General features: G+C 41.8%; 1 protein-coding gene and 1 long non-coding RNA gene across 3 annotated transcripts in view; one reads left to right on the forward strand and one right to left on the reverse strand.

Annotated features, from left to right (window-relative positions):
• Window positions 1-5,948: 5,948 nt before the first annotated feature.
• LOC121136906 lies at window positions 5,949-7,827 on the forward strand. The gene is made up of 3 exons (XR_005874096.1): window positions 5,949-6,021; window positions 6,129-6,227; window positions 7,626-7,827. It is a non-coding gene; the product is annotated as an uncharacterized LOC121136906 (long non-coding RNA).
• A 1,382-nt stretch (window positions 7,828-9,209) lies between these two features.
• Window positions 9,210-18,224, reverse strand: part of Cd48 (CD48 molecule) — a 32,411-nt gene continuing 23,396 nt past the window's right edge. For both annotated transcript variants that reach the window (XM_013119164.3, XM_021231914.2), the window contains exons 2-4: window positions 17,467-17,769; window positions 14,858-15,121; window positions 9,210-9,614 (exon numbers count right to left, since the gene is read on the reverse strand). In XM_013119164.3, coding sequence (XP_012974618.2) covers window positions 9,535-9,614; window positions 14,858-15,121; window positions 17,467-17,769 — 647 coding nt within the window. In that variant the 3' untranslated portion in view covers window positions 9,210-9,534. The remainder of the gene's footprint in view (window positions 9,615-14,857; window positions 15,122-17,466; window positions 17,770-18,224) is intronic.

Below are 18,224 nucleotides of genomic sequence, written 5' to 3' on the forward strand. Positions count from 1 at the left end.
AGAGGGTTTTTCATCCTCCAGGACAAATGCCTCCACTCCCTAGCTGCCTTTCCCCTTCTCCCACATCCTTTATCTCCTGTCATCCTTTGTGTCTTAATCCCTCTGTCACTCTGGGGCATGTAAATCTCCTTTGTGCTGAGGACTTGGCCTTGGGGGGTCCTGAGCCGATTCTTTTCCTTTCATGTTCTTCACTGTTCATCTAGTCCTGTTATTGACTTCATAACTCTAATAAGGAAAATACTGCAGTTTTGAGGCAAGACTGGTTGCAGGTTTGGCACCCAGGTTGGGATATGACTGATCATTGGAGAACCACCTCTTGGAGATAAGAACGGCTCAGTCATCACTTCCCAGTGTTCAGAAGAGTAACTTTTTGGCTTCTTGTATAGTCTTCCTGTCGGCCTGGTTCCAGAGCCACATCAGTCCCAAATGAACACACAGGAGGCCATATTAATTATTAAGCTATTGGCCGTTTGCTTGGTTTCTTACTGGCTAGCTCTGACTTAAGTATTTAACTCATAATTGTTAATCTAAGTATTTCTCTTACCAGAGAAAAGGGTCCAGACCTCTTATTCCTCTGGCGCCTACATGGTTGCCACTGTGTCTCTCTTTCCCAGAATCCTCCTCAACTCCTAGTCCCACCTATCTTGCAAATTGAAATTGTTAAATAATTCAAAATGTCTTTTAGTTCACATGATATGGGTAAATCTGTGACAAATAACTTAATTTGTTGTTAAGTCAAAGCAGAAATGTCTCCAGCATTATTAGCAAATATTTTAGCCGTGTTTATGTTTATCTCTGTGAGATATCTAAGATAAAAGGCCTACCACTTTCTATATTTCAAATGCAGATTTCTGATCCTTCATTAAAATATAAGATTGCTAAGAAATATTTTGTTTTATCAAGAATATGGGCAATTTCATCTAAACTCAGAAATTTGATAACTGTTCTTTCAAATTATAAATGTAAAGACAAAAAGTAGAGAGCAGCCATCAAGTTAGAAGGAAGATAATTAAAAGTTTCACATTTGAAAACAAATTTTTGAGAAATAATTCTAAATAGGAAAGGAAATGCTTTGCTGGTAAGAAAGTAGTTCACATGCTAAAATAAGGGGGTTTCAATTATTTTTATTTTAAACTTTGTACGTGAGGACTGTATTTGTATCATTTGTATGTTTTCACCCATTCCCATCTCCTCCCTTGTCTCTTCCACTCCCTCTCTTTGATCATTATTGTTACTTTATGTGTGTGTGTAACATGTGTACTTATATACATAATATGTATGTATAAACACAGCCTGTTTCAATATTCAATATTTCTCATAGTGGCTGCACAGCAAGTTCAAAGTCAGACTGAAGTAAATAGGGAAACCCTGTATCAAGAATCAACTTTACAACAAAAATATTTTTATCTGCTTTAACATTTTCTTTACATTATCATTAGTAATTCTGGTTAAATAAATATCTACTATTTGGGGTTATTATATCTATTATATATACATACATGGCTGCAATTAGAGATGCATGCACTTGAGGGCTTAATAGTCTGTGATCTGAGCTTTGTCTAAATGTTATGTAGAAACCTGTTGAATTAGAAGTGTATTATAATGAGTCTTTCTTGTCAATTTTCTTTGGCTCACTAGTCCCAAAATAATGACACAGAGACTTCTTATTAATTATGGAAGCTTGGCCTTTAGCTTGATCCCAACTAGCTATTATAACTTAAATTAACCTGTTTTTATTAATCTATGTGCTGTCACATGACTTCTACCTCTCTCCTGTTCTGTACATCTGACTAGTTCCCCGGCTCACTGGCACCTCTCTCCTGTGTCTAGAGTCATTCCCTGTTCCCTTCTCTGTCTGGACATCCTGCCTAACCTTTCTTGTCTAGCTAAGGTTGGTCAGCTTCTTATTAAACCAATCCCAGTGATGCATCTTCAGACAGTGTGAACAAATATCCCACAACAGGGTATAGGGTTAATGCATGCAAAGAAAACATTGTATCTGTGCTTTAAATACATAAAATGATTCTTAAAAGTCCTTTTACATTTTTGTCATTGTAATTGATACAATTAAGGTTAAAAAGAAAGAAAGAATCCCATCATCTTGTCAGTCTTGCTATTTAAAACCTGATCTGAAAGGACTTGGGTTCAATTCCCAGCATCCACATGGCAGCTTACAACTGTCTGTAATTGTAAGATCTGACATCCTCACACAGACATGCATGCAGGTGAAACATTGTTGCACATAAAGTTAAAAAAAATAAAACAAAGAGTTAACACCTGTATCTAATTAAAACCTGTGTTTAATTTAAAGAATTAAAGTTTTATCTGTTTGCATCAGCTTAAATAAGCACTTCCAGGTTGTATAAGAAATCTAGCTAAGCATAGGCCACAGAGTTAGCCAACAAGCAGCAAAGCTAGGATGGCCGGAGCCTATCACCATGCTTGCCCAGTTTTAAGGTGGTGCTATAGACTGAATACAGGGCTTTGTGCATACAGGGCAAGTACTTGTTAATAGTTTCTTCTGGGATTCAAACATTCCATCCTACAGGGAGGCTCTTTAAAAAAGGAAGGTAAATAACTCAGAATAGCTCCAGGAAGTCCCTGAAATTGACCAGATTCAGTAGGCTCCTCCCTGCCAGAGCAAGCTGTAAAAGCTAGGAGTCTCTCAGAGGAATGGAAACAAGCAGCAGAACAAGACTGAGACAAGCTCACTTCATTAGGGTTTCTATTTCCCACTACAAAACACAATGACCAAAATGCAAGTTGGGAAGACAAGTGTTTATTTGGCTTACACTTCCAGATCATGATCTGTCATTGGAGGAAGTCAGAACAGGAACTCAAGCAGGGCTGGAACCTGGAGACAGGAGTTGATGCAAAAGCCTTGGAGGAGAGCGGCTTACTGGCTTGCTTCCCATGGTTTGCTTAGCCTGCTTTCTTATAGAATCCAGGACCACCTGCCCAGAGATGGCCACATTCTCAATTGGCTGGACCCTGCCCCATTGATCACTAAATGAGAAAATGACTTACAGATGGATCTCATGGAGGCATTTCCTCAGCTGAGGCTCCTTCTTCTCTAATGACCCTAGCTTGTGTCAAGTTGACACACAAAACCAGCCAGTACACAAGCCAAGCTGCAAAGAAGACTCTTGAGATCAGATCCCCTGCTTGGAAGAAACAACCTAAATGAGTTGCTGGGAAGAGTTCTAAAGACCACCTGAGGCACTGGAAAGGACACTCTCCAATCAGTTGAACTGCCTGCAGGTTGTGCAGTGTGTTCCAGGTTCTCAGCATTGATAAGCTGTCCCTCATGAACTTCAGTGATGCAACTGTCTCTGGGTCTTTCCTGTTCCTACAAGTAACCCTTTCCCAGTTTCCTGTAGGTCACACCAAGTTGGGCTTTGGTCTGTTGTGGGATCCCTATCTGGGTGAGTAGACATGCATATTGCATCTCCTCAGGGAACGTTTTGTCACACAACAACACTCTTCCAACAGAGCAACACTCCCGGCCTTTCTCCGTCATGAGAGGAACACTTGTGTGACTAACTGCCTCGCCCTCTTGCCATTAATTACAGTTACAGATGCTCTTGCTGCCATCCCTCCCTCACCATGAAACTCGGAGGCAAAATGCACCTCCCTCCATTAATTTCTTCTGTCAGGTATTTTTGTACATCAGCAGGAAGAGCCTCTAGTAGACAGGGCATCCCTCGCATCATCTCCTTTCCTTTTCCTTGGAGACTCCTCCTCACACAGTCACCTGACCTGCCCATCACCTTTCATTTTTCCGTCTCTAGTTTCAAAGGAAGGCTCTCTCTGACTTTAAAGTCAGATTCAAGCCTTGATTCCCTGTTGTCAATCCTCAATAGCTTGTCTGTATAGAAGTTGTCAAATTTGACCTGTGCAGCTGTTGTCATAATGGAACTTAAATTAGTGATGTTCCTCATAGGTATCTTCCCCAACTGGAATGAAGTCTGCATGAAGACAAACTCTATCTCTCTCCCTCTCTGTCTCTCTGTCTCTGTCTTTGTTTCTCTCCCTCTCTCCCTCTCTGTCTCTGTTTCTCTCTGTCTGTGTGTGTGTGAGAGCATGTGTGTGTGTGTGTCTGTCTCTCTCTCTCTGTGTGAGCGTGTGTGTGTGTGTGTGTGTGTGTGTGTATGTTAAATGTAGAAGGAAGTGCGACTCATAGCAGATGCTCAGTAAATACATCTAACCACATTTTTTTTTGGTTTCTCTGTATTGTTTTGGAGGCTATCAGTCCAGCCCGGCCTCGAACTCACAGAGATCTGTCTGCCTCTGCCTCCCGAGTGCTGGGATTAAAGGCGTGCGCCACCACCGCCCAGCCTAACCACATTTTTGAACAACTAGATTATTGAATTTGGTTGGTTGGAAGTTAACATGAGAGGGCCTTTTGTTCTCCATGCACCAGAGGACCCTGTCACATCTGCACTCATTGCTTAAGGATGTTTGGGGCAAATCTCTCGGTTTCACTTTTGTCATTTCCAGTAATTTAACAGTTCAATGTAAAACTCCCCTTGTCTCTTCCTGTCACTTCTGTTTAAGCTTACCTCATGTTCTAATATCTGTAATAGGGAAGAGGACGTGATTTGGTCTCCCCCCACCCATCTCCTTTACCTCATCTTCTTGAAGCTTCTCACATGACATAGGGCAAGAGGTGAGGACCAGACCATTTTTAGTTATCTAGCTGTGGATGGTAGTCTCAGTCTCTCTACGTAGTACTGTTCCTCTGTGGCTGCTCCCCGTGGCAGACATCTACCACGTGCTTGTTCACAGAGTGTCTGTGATGGCGCAGCAGAAACACAGCTCCCTTCTGATGGGAGATGTCATTCTGAAATCTGTCTCTCTTATTGGTTTTTGAATAAAGCACTGTCGGCTAATAGGGAAGCAAGATATGTGGAACTAGGAGTTGAGGAGGATTCTGGGAAAGAGAGACACAGTGAGATACCATGTAGATCGCCAGAGTAAGAGGTCCAGTCCCTTTTCTCCGGTAAGAGAAATACTTAGATTAACAATTATGGGCTAAATACTTAAGTCAGAGCTAGCCAATAAGAAACCAAGCAAACGGCCAACAGCTTCATAATTAATACAATGCCCTGTGTGTTATTTGGGGACTGCAACTGTGACAGGGCCCAGGCGACTAGCAAAGAAAAATACACTCTACACCCTTCTGTGATCCTCAACACCTAACAAGTTCCCTTGATCTTTTAGGGACCTTGATTCAGGCCAAACCAGGACCTGTGGCTTCAGTGCACAAAGGAATTTCAGAACTAGCCAGTATGAAGCAGAATTGGATATTTTTCTCTAAAGATACTTTAATAGAAAAGCTCACAAGAAGATAATAAAAACTCACCCAAGAGCAGGGATATAGACTTCTCAAAGAGGAGTTGCTGAAAGTAAGATACCCTCAAATGTGGTTATGGGCTCCTCACGGGGAGAAACAGTTAATTGTCTTAGCCTGGACCATATTTATCACTTAGGTGGCTCTCAAGTTATGTCACTAAAGGTTGCTAAGAAATCTTTTCCTCCCTCATTCTTGCTCTTACTTCGTTTTTATTATTGGGGTTTTTTTTTGAGACAAGAGTTTCTCTGTGTAGCAGCCCTGGCTGTCCTGGAACTCACTTTGTAGACCAAGTTGACCGTGAACTCATAGAGATCCTCCTGCCACTGCCTCCCGAGTGCCAGATCATCGGTGTTCGCCACCACACCCAAAACTCTCTCTCTCTCTTTTTTTTAGGAAATGAGGTTATAGGGTGGCCTGAATGGATAAAGTTAAACTTGGAGGCACTGGAATTGCACAGGGGGTTTAGGACATGCCCCTTTCTTATAAATGGGGCTTCCGTTGAGATTCTGGAATGTAGGGTGTTGGAGATCTGGACAGGAAGAATGTTCTCAAGTGGTTGTTAATTGTGCTGGGATTCTTGCTTCTCTGTCAGCAAGAGGTTTCACCCTAATTCCTGGGTGAGGTGCTCCTGTCTCCTCTCCTGTCACAGTTCTCACTGAGCACAGGTGAGAGCACTTTTAGGGGCCTCTGAAAGAGTAGTGGGGTGGGAAGCTTTCTACTGAAAAATGGAAGCTCTTCTCCGTCTTAACCTTTTTGGACCTCCTTTATTCAGCCTCCACTGATGTTATACTGCATATCCCCTGCTGCTGGTATCTGCCTACCTCGTGGCAAAGGTGGCAAGACAACCAACGCCTGGTTATCAGGAAGCAAGGTGATACTCTCCCTTTCATTGAAGTACCTGGAGGCTCTTGGAAGTGCCTTTCATTTGGCATTGTATGAGGAGGATTTCCCCTGTGTGTGGTGAAGTCACAAGGCTCTCTGATTCTAAAATATAATAATTTCAACCCCAAGAATTCCCTTCCTCTCTGTCTAGTCTTCTGTTTATACTGAGTAGGGATGAGGACCAGTTCAGCCACCCTTTTGTAGGACCTAGACTTGACCTTGCCCCTATTACTTAGCAACTCTCCTTAGAATGTGAAGTCTGTTGGTCCTGGTCCCAGAGAAGCAGCATTAAGAACAAACACCAGCTAAGAGAACCAACTAGTGCGTTTTATGCATTTCCTGTGTCTTGAGGAACCTTAGCCAAAGCTGGGCTCCAGGTCTCAAGGGTCATCAGTCTGGAAGGCACTTGTTAAAAAGACCACATCTCCTGTATCACTCGGGGAGGAAAGAAACCAACCAAGGCAGCACTGGCAGGGACTGTGCAGACCCTCATGAGCAGCTCTTGAGATTGTGTTCTGAATGCTAACTCCCAGAGCCTACCTCAGAACTACTGATCCATGTTGGGAGAACAGAAGTCCTTGTGCTTACTGGTAATCACCAAGGAAATCAGGAATATTAAACACACAGAGTTGTCTCTTCAAAGGAAGAGATGTATAGTCAGTTTTCTGCCCAGAAGGCTGGGAATGGAGGTGATGAACAGTATAGGTGACCGCTGTGCTATTTGTAGGGTCAAGCCACATCTGGCTCCCCCCGCCTCCCAGCTCCCATAAGCATGACAGAGGTAGTTAATAGCTAAGGTAACTTTTGTACTATCTGTATGGTCAGGGGCTCCCCCCAGGTTTCTGCTAAAAGAACCAGGAGTGTCCTCTGCTCTATCTGCATGACTGAGAATACACCAAATCCTCCCCAGACCCCTAAAATAACACATGTTGTCTCTCTATAGAACCCATCTCCATGAAAGTAGTGATATCTACTTTGTAATAGTTTTGATGTAATTATGCCTTAACGTGCACATGGGATTGGTTTACATCAGGAAACTTTTGTCCAAGTTGCACTGTATTTAAATATGTCTACAATAAATTTCCCAGTGTCAGACTCTAGTAGTTTGAACAAACATGGGCTACTGAGTCATGCTGAACTGGATTTCTTTCTTGTCTCATGCAGACTCTTACTCTGCTAGCCCTGGTGTCTGCAGAGATCCCTGCAAATCCAGACTCTGCATCCTCAGCGAGACCCTTTGAGAAGCATGGGTCCAACCCCAAGTCTTTACATTATTTACAAAAGCAAGGAAGCCAACAGAGGGCAATATTACAGAGCTTATTGGAGCCTGGTGAGGCTTCTTGGTAAATATTTGGGGCTAATATTGATCTGTTCTCTTTACACACAGGCCAACTGTTTGAGTGCACTGAAGGTAAACCTGCGGAGTGGCTTGGGTGTTACTTTGGAGTACTGAGAATGGCACCCAGGGCTTCGCATCTGTTGGGGAAATGCTCCACCACCAAGCTATCCCTCCATCCTAATCTACTAAGTGTTTTGTTTTCTTTTTCCAATTACCCAAGAGTTTATTTAAACTAAGAAAAGGATCATAATGTTTTTGTGTCACATATACTTGATTCTTTAAGTAACAATCGTGACAAACAACAGAAAGAATTAAAGAACACTGTACTTGGGGTCTAGCGAGATGGCTCAGTAGTTAGAGCACTTGCTGCTCTTGCAGAGGACTCTGGTTTCATTTTGCTTAATTCACACGGTGGTTCATAACTATCTCTAACTTATAACTCCAGTCCTAGGGGATGTGACCAGCTCTTCTGACCTCTGAGGGCACCAGGCATGCATGTGTTACACATACATGTATACATGCAAGCAAAACAGTCATGCATATAAAAAAAGTTTTAATTGTTCAAACGTTGCACTTTAATGAAGTGCTTTTTTAATGACCTGGAAAAAAAACATCAATATTTTGGGTTGTACATAATTAAGGAAGTACCTCATTTTTCAAAATACTATTACAGCCAATACATAGAGGCATGCCTTTATGTGGCCCCAAGAATGCGATTTAGAAAAGACAAAGAGTCACATTGGAATGACTCGGTTTCTTTAAAATCACTGAGCAAGAAAAGCAGCATTGAACTTCCATATTGATTTTATACTGCCTCTATGAACCACCTTGACTAAAACCAAGAGCAAAGTTAGGATGTCCTGCCTGTATTTTTGGTAAACAACCACATGGTAAACTCAGCTGACTCTACTCCTGGGTTTTACCTGGGACTGGCCTTTTATATATTTTAAAAGTGGGTGGGTTCTTCACTTTCATATGTTATCATCAATGATAGTATTTCTTAGTATCTTGGGAAGATCCTTATTCTTTACAACAATGCGGCATAAGTTAGAGTCCCTGCTAAGCCAGTCTTAAGTTGTTCCAGTTTATTTTGTGCATCAATTTGTATGGCAATCTCGTTATGTTGGTCTCCATTCTGCCATCACTATTTCTGCTAGAGTACCTTGCTTGAACCTTGCCTACACGGAATTCTCAATCCAGTTCACATATATTTTCAAACATTGAGTTAGATCTAAAATGCCAAGCACGCTTGCTAAGGAATCCATACAGAAAACAAATACAGTGTTGCATAAAATTTATAGATCAATTTGTTTTCAGATCTTCTAATGAATACATTATAGCTTTACTTTAGCATTTTTATGGGACTCTTGAGTGTGTGAATGAGTGGGTCTGTGATTCTTGTGTCTACTCTTAGGGTTCTTTTCCTTCTGTTGGGTTGACTTGTCCAACTTCCATGTGATGGTTTTTTGTTTTAGCTTATTATATTTTATTTTGTTATGTTTTATTCTTACCTCTTAGAAGTGGTGAAAACTGGGAGAATTAGAGGGAGGGGTAACTAATTAAGATATATTGTACAAGAAAAGAATCAATTAAAAAAGAAAGAAAAACAACATAGCATAATCTAGTCACATATTTTGGTGAAAATAATGAATTTGTCTTTAATGAATGTTGGAAAACAACTAGTGTATATAAAATTAGATATTAACCACAACTTTTGAAAGGTTACTATCAAATTTTTGTAAAGATATGGGCACACATGTCAGTGACACAGCACTTCTGTAGCATTCTCAAGGCCCTGGACTTAACCCTATGATGGTAAGAAAATGCAAACCCTTACAAATGTTCAACAACACAATTTCTTCTGTGCCACAGAGCCAGAGCTGCTTTCCTGGGTAGGAGTACTGCTAGTGATAAAGGCAGGATCCTGTGGCCTTGAAGTTTCATTCTTGAGTTCATCTCAGGTCAGCAGGATGGCATGAATGATGGGTACTGTGGCCACTAGCCAAGTTGCAACCCAAAGTACTCCAGAGGATCTGGCTGAAAGAAGAAAACCGCAAACACTTAGACCTTGTTCATTGTATTGAGAAGGGAGGACTGGGCATAGGAATAACACTCTTAAAACAGGAGAGACCGCTTCCTCCCTGAACCTAATCCCCAGCTGCCTAGAGAACTCCTCCTCCTTGCAAAAACTCAACCCCTTCAAATGTAAGGACTTTGGAAATTCCTTAAATTTCATTGGCTTGGATGAATTCTGTGCTGGGTACTTCCTTTGACATATTAGTAGGAACAAGAAAGAACCAACCCCATGCACTCAAGAACAACGAGACCGACTATGACAGATGTAGATAAGGACCTTGACATATGCACCAATGGCTGTAGGGACAGAGGGGCCAAATTCTCCTTGTTTGTCTACCTCAATAATCATCTGCACTAACTAGGAGGAAAGGGGAGGTGACAGGGAAGAGAGGAAAACAGATCACAATGAAGAAACGAGAAGGGGAGGTGCTATCATAGGAAAGGGGAATGAGTGATAAATATGAGAAGAGAAATTGGAGTGCTTTCTAGGAAATTCCCACTGGAGGAGGTGGTTTTATTTTTCTCTGTGGTCACTCCCACTTTTAAAGAGACAGAATTACCCCTTTTCCTTTTTCCGGGTCTCAGAATGTTGTATCAACAGGAAAATGGTCATCCTACGTGTGCTCTCACAACCCCGTGTCTGTCACATGGGATCTGTAGTGAGAGATCACTTTAGGAGAGGATGAAAAGGCATGACCAATCAGCTGAGGTGAGAACATAGAGACCCACAGCCCATGTGGGTCTTTGCCCAGAGGCAAAGAAACCAGCCCACAAAGACAAACCCTGAAAAGCACAAAGTAACAATGTCTCCAGGACCCAGGGTCTCTGGTGATGGGACCTATGGAAGAGTCTGGGCCCAGGTAGCTCAGCCATCCATCTTTAATAAGCCAATTAAAGAGGCAAAGTAATAGTGAAAGCATAAAGGGGGTTAATACATAAAACTACATTGGGAAGAGGGACAAAGGTCCAGTAACATCCCCCTACAATGTCTATACTCAGGTTTAACATGAAGTTCAGGTTTATATAGAAGGCAAGAGGTGTATATAAGTAAGCTGTCTCAGTCAAAGTATAGTCCCACATGTCATTGTGCTGGTTGTAATCTCTCCTGCAAGGTGTTCTGACAAGTTGTCATAAGTGTGTGAAATCTCTCCCCTGGAGACAAGTCCTTCCTCTGGCTGGTGCCTGGCTTTATATCCTTGTTTTTCTCTGACAATATCAGACTCCTGGAGAAATTCTTATTTCTTTTCGTTTTTTTTCAGGGTCATTAAAAAGGTTTAATCCTCATTTTCCAAGCAAAGCACAGTACACATCCTGAGTTGTGTAAATACACACTGTAAGTTCCACACCTCTCATCACTATCAGCCGTCAACTTTTAAGTCAGTGAGCAGGAAGATGAGAAATCCAAAATCACAAACAAGGTTTCAAAAGTGTAGAACTCTGGTTTTACTACCCACTTCTGATCTGTCAGCTACATTAAAAAGACAAAAGGCAGTTTCAAACTGGGTAGTGTCTAATTCCAAATGCAGGAAGTGTCTCCTGAGCCGTGCCGTCCACTAGAGGGCAACAGAGTGCTCTCAGAAAACAGCATGGCAGTGTGTCTTGTTCTAGGTCACCAGTTCATTCATTGTGCACACTAGTCTCTATTTGAATATGATATGAGATCCTTGAATGCCAAGTGTGTTAGCAGACAGTGTGTTCTCATAAAAGTGCTCTCAATCTAAATTTAGTCCTGCTGGCATTTCTTCAGATAAATTCTTATTCCTTTGGGTCTGTTTTAGTCAGTGATCTGCTGCAGTGAAGACACACCATGTCCATGGCAATTCTTATTAAAGAGAAGCATTTTAACTGGGGCTCGCTTACAGTTTCAGAGGTTGAGTTCATTATCAGCACAGCAGGATGCATGGTTGAATGAAGGCAGCCATGGTGCAGGAAAAGAAGCTAAGAAGACTATGTCTGGCCCAGAGAGAGACCTTAGGCCTGGCGTGAACATTTGAAACCCCAAAGCCCACTCCCAGTGGCCTGCTTTCTCCAATAAGGCCATAGCTACTGCAGCAAGGCCACAACTTCTAATCCCTGTCAAGTAGTGCTACTCCCTAATGAGTAAGCATCCACATATATGAGCCTGTGGTGGTCACTGTTTCCATTCAAACCACCACAGTGGCCACTGTTTCAATGGCTTAATATCCAAAAGGAAGGTAGCATTATCTCTTTAGTAGGACATCTTTATTCCTGCCAAGATGGTTATGTTTCTGCATTTCCCCACTCTTTGTTTTTGTACCTCAGTCTTTTTTAAATTGAAAAAATATTTTTATACAATAAAGTTTGATCATGGTTTTTCCCTCTTTCATCTCTTCAAAGATCTTCACCTCCCCACCCATCCAACCCCATACTTTCATTCTCTGTCTCTTTAGAAAACAAGCAAACCAGAATAAAACAAACAGAAAAAAGAACAAAGAAAAGACATGAGAAACATACATATGCAGACCCATAGCATCGGAAACCACAATATATAAGCAAAAGAAGAGTAAAGGTAAAAAATGTTCAAACAAACCATTATGAGACAAAAATGATCTCCCCAAATATCGCTGAATTCACTTCGTGTTGGTCATCTACTGCAGGGCATGGGCCATTGTGGTTTGTGTATTCAGTGAGGCTCCATCAGAGAAATCAATTTTTCTTTACAAGCAGTAGACATTTGGAAATAGATTATGGGTTAGGGATGGGGGCTCCCCCCTCTCAGTGCTGGGACCCCATCTGGCTTGGACCTGTGCAGGCCTGGTATATACTGCCGTGGTCACTTTGAGTTCATATGTGCATCAGTCCTGTTGTGTCTGGAAGGCACTGTTTCTTTGGCGTCCTGCATCCCACACTGACTCTTACGATCTTTCTGCCTGCTCTTCTGCATAGCTCCCTGAGACCTGGTGATGGGGAAGTACTGTGTATATGTCAATAAAGCACTGTTGGCCAATAGGGAAGCAAGATAGGTGGGACTAGGAGTCGAGGAGTTCTCTGGGAAGGAGAAACACAGGGAGTCACCATGTAGTGGCCATTGGGGTAAGAAGTCCGGACCTTTCTCCAGTAAGAGAAATACTAAAGATTAACAATTGTGGAGTAAATACTTAAGTCAGAGCTAGCCAGTAAGAAACAAGCAAGGCCAACAGCTTCATAATAAATACAGCGTCTTGTGTGTTATTTGGGGACTACAACGCGGCAGAGCCCAGGCAACTGGTGGGGAAAAACCAAAGCAGCTGGCAAGGAAAAGGCTTCACTCTACAACTGGTACACCTCAGTCTTGAGGTAAAATTTGCTTGCTTCTGAAATGAATTTCACAAATAGAATACAAGTAGGAGCTGCAGCCAGGAGACAGCAAGTGTCAGGTAATTATGCACAAGAATAATTTCTCCATAACCCCTTAGCTTTAGTTGCTTTGGGAAGGATTGGTTCAAGTGACTCCATTTTTATTGTCAGCTGTGAGACGTCTCATCATGACGCCAAACTAGTTTACCCTCCTACTTCAGTCTCCTAAGAGCCGGGATTAGATGAACCAACACACCCCACTTTTCAACAGCTAATACTGAAATTACCTGCTTCCAAATGGAGAACACATGTTTCTCTTTGGAATATCTTTATTCCTGCCAGGAAAGTTACATGGACATGATATGGGTCACAAAAAAGCATTGTAACAACAAGTATGAACTAGTCTGAAAAAACCTTGTATGTTAGGGCTGAAAGATGGTACTTTTAGAAAAAGCATTTTTAAAATATCATTTATTTTTATTTTATGTGCACTGGTGTTTTGTCTGCATATATGTCTGTGTGAGGATGCCATTTCCACCAGACCTGTAGTTACAGGCAGTTGGGAGCTGCCATGTGGGTGCTGGGAATTGAACCCAGGACCTCTGGAAGAGCCGCCAGCACTCTTAACTGCTGAGCCATCTTTAGCCTTGAAGGATGGCACTTTTAAATATGGAAGATGGGATGGACAGAGTTCTGGAGATTGTAAACAAAATTATTAAGGAGTTCAGCCAAAGTCTCCGGAGTTCGAGGAACCAAACCTAACTTAGATGCTATTAATTTATCATTAATCAATTACTATTTACCATTTGTGATTATTTTGCCGGGATCAGTGTTAAATAGGTTACATGTATCATTTATTTATTCCTTGTAGCATTGTAAGAACTATTATTTTGTCTTACATCTAAGAGAAATATAGCTTGAAGAAAGGAAGCCACCTTGTTAGCACTGACTATGGTAGTTAAACTCAGTTGTTAACTTGTGGGCCAGGGGCTCACCTAGGAGATACACATCTGAGAGTGTCTTTTAGGATATTTCTAGAGACACTTGAGGAGGGAAGATCTACACTGAGTGTGGACAGCTCCATGCCATAAGCTGGGGAATGAAAGGCGGAAGTCCACTGAGTACCAACATCCATGTCTCTGCTTCCTGACTGTGGACGCAACAGGAACTGGTATCTCACATTCCTGTGGCCTTCCCTGTCATAATGGGCTGAATTCTTACCCTTCCTCACTTAAGCTGTTGTGGTATGGTATTTTATCATATCAACAATAAAAATACCTAATACAGAGACTATCTCAGGATTGACCTGAGGGAGGTGTGACTAACTCTAAACTCTAGAACTTCAGTGGCAGGTCTGAATTAACAGAGACTATCTATCTCAGGATTGACCTGAGGGAGGTGTGACTAACTCTAAAATCTAGAACTTCAGTGGCCGGTCTGAATTAAAGGGGTTGAGAAGATGTGAATGATGCTCCTAGGCAACACAGAGGAATCTGAAACACGAAGCCTGGCGCCCGCCTTCCTGCCCTTACTAGGAGTGTAATACTGGCGCAGTCTCTCTGAGGATGAGAGCCCTCCTACTCACCAGCCTTTCTCACACTCATCCACTCTTGCTTATTTCCTTACCTGCACTGCTCTCCAGCCTTCCTACTTTCCCCAGCTGCTCTTGTATCTCAGACCATCCTACAATTACTCAGGACTCAGCTTTTTAGGAAAGATAAGGGTAGCTGGCTGGTGGGTGGTTATAGAGCCAGGTGGAAGCCAGGTCTCTCCAACTCCAACGATACCTTTGAGACTCCCCTCCACATTCTCTGTCAGAAGGTGGAGTAGGGACCCCATATCTTTCTTCATTCAAAAGAAACCAGGCATCATGTGCCCTCTTCAGCTCCCTGGAAGATAATTCTTACCCACAGTACAAGGTAGAGTGAAGTACACTGTGTCATTTTTGCTGCTTGCAGGATTGCGGACTTCGCAGGTGTAAAATGTAGACTTGTTCTGTGGAGTGACGATTCTTTCGAGCACATCTCCTGTACCGTCTTTGGGAAGAGACCCAGAGTCATCATACCAAGTGTACTCAACATTCTGTTGCTCTGTCTTACATGATAGCTTCAGATGACAAGAGCCAGGCAAATCTTTAGTCTCAAATTTTATGAGAGGCTTGGACACAGGATCTGAAAAAAAACTTGTTATGAGACAAAGGACTTATGCATTTTTGTGGCATTTATGATGCAAGGATTTGGCCAGCAAACTACAAAAGGGACCATGGAGGGGTCATGATTCAAGGTGGTTATGGACAAATGACTCCTACAGATGGAGCCAGGGAGCAACTTTGTCTTCAAGAGGCTACATTTTGGTGGTGATGCTTAGGTGGATCCAGGAGGGGGAGCCAGAGTTCATCACATGCCATTAGGAACAAAGTGGGGTGATGGTCATCTGTGAGTCAAGCGCTAATGGGGAGAGCAGCTAGCTTCTGACTGTGTTCCCTAACTACCTGAGATACTTAAGGTCTGTCCTCTAACAAAAGCCCACAGGAAGCACCACTGGGGACCACTCTTTCCCTCAAGAATCCTGGACTTCAGATTAGGGAGAATCCTGAAGGACCTCATCCTGCACACAGCAAAGCCCTTCACGCTGCCATTCAGGATGCTTAGCTCTATAAACCTGCCATCTTTGTTGCCATTGTGAATCAGAAGCTCATAAAGAAAACGGATTTGTTTAATTTGCCCAGATGATGTAATGTCTTTTTCTATATGACCCTCTGTCTAAGTACTTAATAAACTCGTTAAGTTTGCTTCATTCCTGTTCACCATGGACTCTAAGAAGTCTTTTTGGGAACCTCCATTTGGATAGAGATGGATCTTTGGTGACTTGCAGAAAAGAATTCCATAATGAACCAAAACGAAGCAAGGTTAGTGTGTTTATTAAGTATCTAGACATAAGGTCACATAGCGAAATGCATTAAATAATCTAGGCAAACTGAAAATAAGTGTAATTTTCTTTATGAGTTTCTGACTGGCCACAAAGTCAAGCATTAAGAGTTAAGCTCCTCTATACTCTCTTGAATGGTTCTGCAGAGTTCCTTAGAACAACATCTCATTTTATTTTATTTTTTTTATAAATGTACAAAGAATTGGCTTCTGTTACTTCCCTCCAAAGAATCTTACCTAATATGGACAAAATATATCAATATCTTACACCATGGTGCCACAGCTACTGAGTAACTGGTCAGAGGGTTTTTAAAGTGTTAATGGACACATAATAACTATACATATTTGTGGGATACTACGTGATAATTAAACATACATGTGTAATAATTACTTCAAGAAAATAGAGATTTACCTCCTCAAATATTTACTATTTCTTTGTGATGGGAATCTTTGAGATTTTTTTCCAGCTATTTTTTAAATACTGTGCTATGGGATCCCAGAGACAGCCCCTTCTATTTAACTTCATGTTGGTTTTCATTATCCAACTTCACTCTGGTGACTATGGAATCAACCTTCTTAGCTTCCACAAATGAGTGAGAATATGGGAGTGTTTGTTTTTCTGTGCATAGTTATTTCATTGAATTGGAGCTTTGAACCTAGATCTGCCTGACTCCAAGGATAATGCCCTAGTCTTATTTCCATATGAACTGGTTAGGCTGAAGCTGCAAGTGGAAATTTTTGTCATACTCAATCTGATAGAACTTTCTCGGAGAACTGACTTAATTTATGTTTTTAGTATATTTTTCTATAAGTCTGATGAAGTCTGAGTTCAGACAGAATTAAGTCCCATTCAAAACTAATTTAGGTTGCTTACAGGATAGAATAAGTAGTCTTTATTTCCAGTCTGGTATGGTTTGTTCCTTCCTGTTTGTGGCTCTGCAAAGGAGCCTCACATTGAAGGTTTAGTCACTAGTAGGCAGTATTTGTGGAAAGTGATTGGTCCAAAAAGCTTTGTTCTCATCAATTAGTTGATTTATTGATGGATTAACACTTGAATGGACTATTGGAAGTGGTAGAAACTGGAAGGAGGCACCCAGTTGGGAAAGTGAGTTACTAGGAACATATGTTTGAAAGGCATCTTGTCCTTGTCCCTTCATCCTAGTACCTCCTTCCCAGCCTGGGGTGAGCTGCTTTGCTCCATTGCCCACCTCCGCCATGATGCCGTGGGAGCACAGCTCCACATGACGCATCCCATTGACCATGGACCACACAACATCTGGAGCTGCGAGCCCAAATAAACCTTACCTTGTCTGAATTCTTTATCTGAGGATTTTGTCTCAGTAATGAAAAATTAACACAATTTCTCTTTAAATCTTGGACTCGCTTACTTCAGAAGAGATTTTAAATGGGTGACAGTTATTAGTTTTGATATATGCTGGGCTAGGCTCACTCACAAGTAGATGTGTCTCTGGGGGGAATGAGTTAAGTGTGTCCTCATGTTCTCTTCTCCCTCTTTAGTCAGAACCCCTGGCCCTCAGTAGATTGGCAAGGTCCCTGAATAAGCATTTTCCTTTGCTTCCAAAACTTACCAAATACATCCAGGGTTATGGGGTACTCTTGCTCCATTTCATCCAACACTCTCACGTAGTAGTCACCTTTGTCTTCTTTACTGACATTATAGATATGAAGTGCACCACTTGTAAGGTTAAGTTTGACCCTACCTTTAAATACAGAATCAAAGATAGTCTCTGTACCGTTATACTCATATTCTAAAATCTTCTGTTTGGTAGTGTAAAGCCAGGTGAGATATTTGTAGGGTCCAAGCTGTTTCTTTAAGGCTTGCAGGGTTATGTTGCTGCCAGTTGTAGCAATTTCTTTTGATCCTGAATGATCTGTTAATGAAAGTCAGAGTGAGACCCATCCTGGAGATAGCAATGCTGTCCAGTGGCCCAGCTTTAGCTCAAGCTGGTAGAGGAAGAAGAAGTTACAGCCTGAGAAACCAGGGTGGGGCAGGGTGGAGCAGAACATACTGATTTAATCATCAAAAGGAAAAGGGTACTAGGCTGATCCTGGTACTTTCTCTTTCATAGCCTCCACCCTCATAGAGTTTTGAATAAATGGGTTCCAAGTCATCTCCCTCTATGAGTCTGTTTCCTGTTTGTTCAATTTTATTCACAAAGCATGTTAGCCATAGGCAGACATCGTTACTACATAATTATACTCGAACAGATTTAATACATAAGTGTCAGTTGAACATAAAAACAAATCAACCTGGGCTGAGGGTGTAGCTTTGTTGGAAGAATATGTTCCTGTCTTCCTAGCCTTCAGGAGATACAGGCAGAAGAAG

Source organism: Mesocricetus auratus, unplaced genomic scaffold (assembly GCF_017639785.1).
Source record: "Mesocricetus auratus isolate SY011 unplaced genomic scaffold, BCM_Maur_2.0 Super-Scaffold_100676, whole genome shotgun sequence".
NCBI lineage: Eukaryota > Metazoa > Chordata > Mammalia > Rodentia > Cricetidae > Mesocricetus > Mesocricetus auratus.